We start from the raw sequence: 7,354 nt of genomic DNA on the forward strand, positions 1-7,354 counted from the left end.
CATAGAAACAGGAAAAAACTGTGACCAAGATATTTTCTTAAGTTGTGTACGTGCAGACCCTTAGGCAAATGCATTCAGCAATGTTCTCACAATCGGCACCTCCAAACTCCCTCCCTCATACCTCTGTCACATTTATACAGACTGGTTCCACAAAACCTGTAAAATGTGCATTTCTTTAATTTTTAAAAATAGACACAGGAGAAGCCATGTGTTTGACAAGGGAATACACACATTAATGAAGCATTTCTTAGTTTCCCAAACTCTAATATATCAAAACTTTTAAAGTTAAAATGAAATCCCCAAAACTACTGGATAGTCTAGACTTTTCCCAAAATCAAATGAACAGAGAATATGAATATGGTGTGTGTTAAATAAGGTTTATTGTTGGCTTTATTGCCTATAGTCTATAATACGCAACTTTATTGTGCCTTTGCAAACAGGATACATTTCTTAAAAAACTGATCAAAATTTTCCATACATATAGCTCTATATAATAGATTACAGTGCAACACTATTCTTGTTACATAATTATAGAAATACTATAGAACCCAAGAGCACAGGGTAAGCAAAAGAAATACAATCCTGAGCCATCTGAACAAGATGATTTGATGAATCCTTTTAGTGTAAGTCTAGAGAACACAGAGGAGGAGAAAAAAAAAAACATGCACACTGCAGTCATTAGCAAAATACATTAAATACCTGTTCCTGGCTAGACACAGGTGGGGATGACGGTGAATTTCAGAGACATGCACGCTCACTCACACTCCCATGTTTTTCTCCCACTTCCCTCCCATCCCCAATACATTCACTCCTACCCCCTCCCCAAAGAAAAGATCAGGCACTAAATCCTAGTGAACCTCACATCTGCTTTGTTGGAGAATGTTAAGTGACTGCTAAAATAAGAGTGGAGGTCCTCACCCATCACATGAAACAAAGCATGTGCTACAAGTCGATGCCTGCTTCTTTTGCCTCTTTGGAAGTAAATGAAGCCATATGCTTACTACAGTTAAAAACTGTAGAGGGAAATGTCTTGAAAACAAACTGTTTTCTCTCCCTATGTCTTGAAGTAAAATCAACCGTGGCAAACTTGTCCTAAAACTAGTTGCCTCATCTGCTATTAAAATACATTTGTCATTCGATTTTTGGTTATCTATTCAATTATAGTTCAATAAACAGTCCATAAAGTTTGTACCTGCGTATGGCAAACACTATTGTACACAGAAAGCCCGGCACAGCTGGACGGGCTACTGAAGGACCAAGGGTGTTTCTTGCTAACATTCCCTCAAGACCACAGCATTCTAGTGTTACCAAAGATAATGTTCATAGAGTTAAGTAATGAAAGGTATTTGGTTTGTGTCTTCACCTACACATCCTAGTGATGAAACTAAGCAACCATGCCTCCACTCCTTCCCTGAAAATAACCTGAGTCTTCTGACTAAGAGGACTGACCAGCCTGACTGGCAGTCCACTTAATCAGAGGTTGGGCTGGAAACCAGGGGGCTAATGTCTATCAGCAGCTTGTCTTGTGCGGATGACCGAGTTCGTGGCTTTTGCAGTACCTACTATCCCAAAGGCTGACATCACTAAGGTGGAAATTACTCACTGCATAAAGGAGACTGAACGTAAACTGCATAACCTGTGGCACCAACTAGGGAGAAAAAAGGATCCTCATTCCCCACATAATGTGGTGTGGGTTTTAGTGTCTATACATCAGCTGCTACAGAAAAATCAAAACAGAAGATTTACTTTGTAACTTTCTTATTTTCAATTAAATGCTTGTACACTCACAAAATACTGACAAACGCTATGAATGTGAGGTGGCTCCTTTTTGCAAAAAATTTAAAATCAAGAGTCACCAATACCCGTTCATCTATGCATTCGAATCTCATATAATCACCACTAAAACAACAGAAATGGCATCTCGGATGATCACACAGAGGAAAAGTTGAAAAGACAAACCTTAGCCACTGTACTTCAGACTGTACTTGACAGCACAGATGCTCTGGCTAAATCAGAACCGAAGAACCTAGTAAGGTTTTACTGGTTTAGCACAGTCCACAGTTGACTAATGGAAATGGTTCCTAAACAAGTTTAAGAGACCCCTCTGAAATTCTGTTTTCAATGTCCATTATTATAATTAGTCTGACAGTAAAAAACCTGGCTCTGGGCAGAGCATGAAGAACATCCCCCCACATTGCTGACATCCACAGCCGCAGGGATGGCGTGGTCCTGACACCATTAATGAAGGTGTTTCTAGAGTGGGAAGGACAACATGTCGTATTTCAGCATCTTTGGTTAAGATCTGGCCTCTTCAAATCCACCAATCCACCTCTGCTTCACATTTAGTCACCAATGAATTTTAAGTCCATGCATTTAGTTAAAGGTCACAACACATAATTTTCACATTAAATAAATGATCAGGTCAAGAGTTTTAAATGTGTGGCCCTAACCCTGCCCAGCAGTACTACAAGGACCTTGCACAGGAAACTGTAAAATCAAATGCTTCAGTTAAAGTAAGTTCCTTTTAAAGTTTCATGAGCTACACTGTCAACAGGATTCCCAGCACTGGGAGAGGGACAAAGTGGAGCTCTGGCTTTTATCCTTGAACGTGGCCTGAGACAGCGATGTGAGTTGCTGGCCACCAAAAATATTTACCACCAGCCAAGAGAGTGATGTCTATGTTGTTCAAACCTTGTGGGGAGCCTAAATGCTGTGTAGGTGTTTGAGGTGAAAAGGTGATAATAAGTTGTAAATAAAGCTAAATCTGGCCTAGTAAGAAAAAGGTTAAAAAAAAAAAAGACTCTAGGTTTTAATTCAAAGGAAAACTATATATAATAAAGCAGTTATACATCCTTGACCAGAGAGAGTACTGTCTTGAATTCTCTACCTTCTCTTTTGGAGTCCAAGGAGCTTCTCTCTGCTTTCTTCCTTCACTGCTTTAGTGGAGAGAGGGGGAGCCTTAGAGAGGGTTTCAACAGGAAAGCAGAAACACGGGGCCAAAGTCGCTGTGAGGGTGACTGAGGTGGGACAAGGCGAGCACTCTGAGCAAGCTAATCATGATTCCTGGCTAACCCACACAGCACACAGTAGCCCTCAACATAAGCCTGATCACACATGAGTCAAGCAGGGCTCTCTGCAGTCCCGCTCTACCTTAGAAACAAACCCAGCTCTCTCAGGTAGGCATTTGAGGATAAGCCATCCAGTCTGGCATACTACTGCAAATGCTGCCACTTTCCAATTAGCACCAAATCTGTTCTCTCCCTGTCCCCCCAAATTAAGTCAATTTGTAGTTTAAAATGTGAAGAGTCATGGTTCTCTTTGATTCTGTGTTTTCTTCTTTTTTCATTTTCTCATGAAAGTCTTCCCATAGTGATGTTCAGTTCCATGTGAGATGAAATAAAGTTGCAAAATATTTGGTGATTTCCATATAACATTCTTCTCATAATGAAGTAACTTAATGGATTTAAGTCAGAATAATGTCCACAGAAGTCTTTTCCATGTAGTTCATCATACAGAGAAAGACTCTTACACATGGCTATTTCTGGATAGTGCATTAAACGAAGATACCTCACAAAAGATCATTCATTATGTGTATCCATTAGAGTAAGATGCAGATTCATGGTAATGAGAGGACACACGCTGCAGGAGAGGCATTGAACAGGATACTATTCAAATACAAAAACAGCAATAAACATATTCTGCTCTGCACTACAGAAAATTTGCTAGGTCCTAACTGTAAGGATGTAAAGTAATGAGTCAGGTAACTGCATTTTAGGACTAGAACATGCTTCTTCCCGTCCAGATGCACAATGTCTGATGCTGGTGCATACGTATACACACGCATACACACACGCATGCACACACACACACACACACACACACACACACACACCACTGTGTCTGCAATGATTACAAATGCAATAGTCAGCCAACTCCTCAAGGCAAATTTCAGAGAACAGGGCTACCAAGACCAAGAGAGCAAATATCAATTTATGAACACTTCTAACTTCAGAATTTCATTTTATTGAACACACCTTTAAAACAAGCACCTCTTGGCAATAAAAGCAAAGAAACAATAGTACTCCTTCTACTCTGTTCTGGCGGAAGACTTCTCACACCAACCTGCTAAATTCATGACGGAATTTTAAAGAGGCAGCCAGGCTACCAGTAGAGCTCAAATGCAGGTCTGCTGACTTCTCAGTGAGAGCTGGAGCAGAGAAAAACATCAAAAAAGCTAATTTGGACTCTATCACAGCTTTCTTCCTTAAGCAAAAAACAAAATGCAAATTAGTTTTATAAGCACAATTCAGTTTTTCAAACTTTTTCTGAAGAATTTTCAATTAAGTGTATATATAACAGGAAACAAAACTTTTTCACAAACATTCTCAAAGCTTACAATTATCAAGTAAATGACAAAAGTAAAAGCAGGAGAACTACTAAACACATGGCAGGCAAACAGGTCATTTTCCGTTTCTGCTCTTAAAAAAAAAATCACCATATAATTAAGTACAAAAACCTGCATTGAATGACAACTGCTGGTGTATTTTATTTCCTTGATCAGAAATGAAGACCAAGAATATAATAAAGCCCTATGATAATATTCATCTGGAGCACTCCCTCGGTGTGTGTGCACTAAAATGTTCGCCAAGGTTCTGGAGCGTTAGCTTATATAAACACAGGAGTCCTTGGTTAGCTGCATTAAATGGAACGTTCTCTTCTGAAATGCACCCACAATTCAGTTTCACTTACAAACTGCAAACTAAAATCATTTCTTCAGAAAAATATCTGTTTGGCATCTCCTGGACTTTGTTCCATTGGACAATATGGACATTTTAATCTAAAGACAAGGAGAAAAAAATGAATCAAGGAACAGGATCAGTACTGAGCATTCAATTTCACCTATCAATTATACACACACAGACTTACAAACAAACACTCATGTCTGTAATTGTGAGGGTTAGTTGTGCTTTCCCTTACTATAACAGGCAAGCTTTGAAGGGTCACAAATAAATGCCATGTAAGCCAGACCCTAAACTGCAAGGCCCCTCTGCAGTGGAAATCAGTAAAAATTGTTTTGTAAACAAAACAAAGCAACTGTTCTGAAAACTGCTTTTGGGGGTTTCAAAAGTAAATCCAATTTTTCTTCTCCAAGGTTTAAGTTGCACCTGTCTCCAAATGAGTTTCAAATCAATTGGTCGCACAATTCACTCAACAGCAGCAAATTTGATACCAGCCGCTGAGCCTACAAGGCACGTAGCTTACCAAGAGCGGCCGACATGCCCTCTAGTGGGCACATGAAACCAGCATGATTTGCACAAACACCTTCATTACATGCCAAGGCCTCCTCTTAAAGAAAAGGCTTTACCACTCACTGGGTCTCAAATAAACTCCAGTGAAACATTTTCCAGCTACCTAAGCTGGAAATAGGCTGTTGGGACTTTTTTTAAGTTAGTCTCGTAATGTGTAAAAATTATAAATGTACATATCCTTTAAATTAGTGATTTCAAGTCTATGAATTTATATATCACATATAAAGTAATTCACTTTCTAATAACAAAAGTTAAATGCTCATCAATAAGGAACTGGTGAAATGATCATTATTTCCATAAGGTAGAATACTCTGCAGCTTTAAAAAGAGGGCGAGGGCTCTTTCTGTAGCGTATAAAAGATCTCTAAGATACATCACTAAGGGACAGAACAGTATATAGTATGCTACATGCTACCATTTGCATAGAAAGGATAGGGGGGCGACATTGTGTGGCCTATCCCAGAGTTCAAGATCATGCTTATAAATCTAATCACCAAATCCACGAATTAAGAAGACTGACTAAAGATCAGAAACCACCATGCCAAATGAAGTTACAAATCTATTTATTTCTAAATTCTAGCAATATTTACTTATGCTCATTACTTCTTATCCTCCCACTAAGTTACAAAGAAATGTTTTTACCCACATTTAAAAAGTCAGACACTTACTTGCTACCATTAAACATTTTATTCAGAGCATCTCTTGATATAATATGACCACAGACCAATTTCATGGGAGGATTGTTATCTGTTGTTTGCTGACGAAGAATGGGACAGGCAAATATAGAGTGATACCAGCACTTTTTACCAAGGTCCACTTCAATCTGTTAACAAAAGTAAAAAGGCTCAAGTTCTATCTTGGAACACCATCACGTTAGTATGCATTGTACAGCGAAGAACATTGATCAAATCTACTCATCTGAATGTACCTTTTTACAGCACTCCTCTAACTCAAAAGGGACAGTCTTAGGTATTTAAGTATTACTTCATAATTCTAAATTAACCTTCAAAATTATTTGTTACTGTCAAACCAAATTCTGATGTCTGAGAGTTAAGAGTCAAAGGCAAAGCAATGCCCTAGAAGTGAAACACTCTTCAAAATTCATCAGGATATAGCTAACAGCAAAAGCTATCAGAAATCCTGGCTGTTCTGTAGCACACTTAGCTGGGTGATAAAATTCAGTTAACAATCCCTTTAAAGGCAGGAGAAACATGGTTTACTTCTGTGTGAGCTTCAGATCTAAGTTTCACATGTTTCGTGTGTAATGGTCCACAGAAACCACATGAAACATGAGCTTTAAGCTCAAGTTCAGCAGGACCTTTCACAAGTTGTACATCAGAGCTCATGGCACTTACATCAATGATTTCTCTTTACAGTGAACAAAACGAGCAAAAGCTATGAAATCACCCAGCACAGCATTTGGCACCTGACAAGAGGCTCCACAAATGCCAATTCTGTTTTCTTTCCTTCTAAATCTAAAATGGCTATCAATAAAAAAGTCTATTACCCACATTCTTTCAAAAACTTTGGCAAAGTGTAACAGAATAATTCTGAGAATGGCCAGATCGTCACTTCCAACTGCTTTATTACCCTGACACTCAGGCTTTAGGCGAATTCAGATTTCAGTGTGCTCTATTCTAGTGCACAAGTGTCAGAGATGCTTACAACACACACTCTTGCAGGCACCTGGCCCAGTTCTCTTCACTTGCTCAAATAAGCAGGGGTGCTGCCTGGGTCCTGACCACACTCAGACTGGGGATGCACCTGCGCTTTGAGTCAAACCAGATCTGAGGAGAAGCTGGGGGCAACCAACAGACAGTTACCAGCTGGAAGAACAAGGTAAACTACAGAAAAACCTGTGCACAGGTGTCTCAGAAAAGCAGCTCGAAAACCAAAAACCAAAAGCAGAAAGACCCTGGGTCTTTAGGGCAGCAGTTCTCAACCTGTGGGTCACGACCCCTTTGGGGGTCGAACGACCCTTTCACAGGGGTCGCCTAAGACCATCGGAAAACAAAAAGATATTTACATTACGATTCATAACAGTAG

General features: G+C 39.4%; 1 protein-coding gene across 1 annotated transcript in view; it reads right to left on the bottom strand.

The window, feature by feature from the left end:
• Window positions 1–356: 356 nt before the first annotated feature.
• Window positions 357–7,354, bottom strand: part of RMND5A (required for meiotic nuclear division 5 homolog A) — a 73,315-nt gene continuing 66,317 nt past the window's right edge. The window contains exons 6-7 of the mRNA XM_019631495.1: window positions 5,977–6,131; window positions 357–4,837 (exon numbers count right to left, since the gene is read on the bottom strand). Of these exons, the coding sequence (XP_019487040.1) occupies window positions 4,774–4,837; window positions 5,977–6,131 (219 nt within the window). The 3' untranslated portion in view covers window positions 357–4,773. The remainder of the gene's footprint in view (window positions 4,838–5,976; window positions 6,132–7,354) is intronic.

This window comes from Hipposideros armiger, unplaced genomic scaffold (assembly GCF_001890085.2).
Source record: "Hipposideros armiger isolate ML-2016 unplaced genomic scaffold, ASM189008v1 scaffold_1003, whole genome shotgun sequence".
Classification (NCBI taxonomy): Eukaryota; Metazoa; Chordata; class Mammalia; order Chiroptera; family Hipposideridae; genus Hipposideros; species Hipposideros armiger.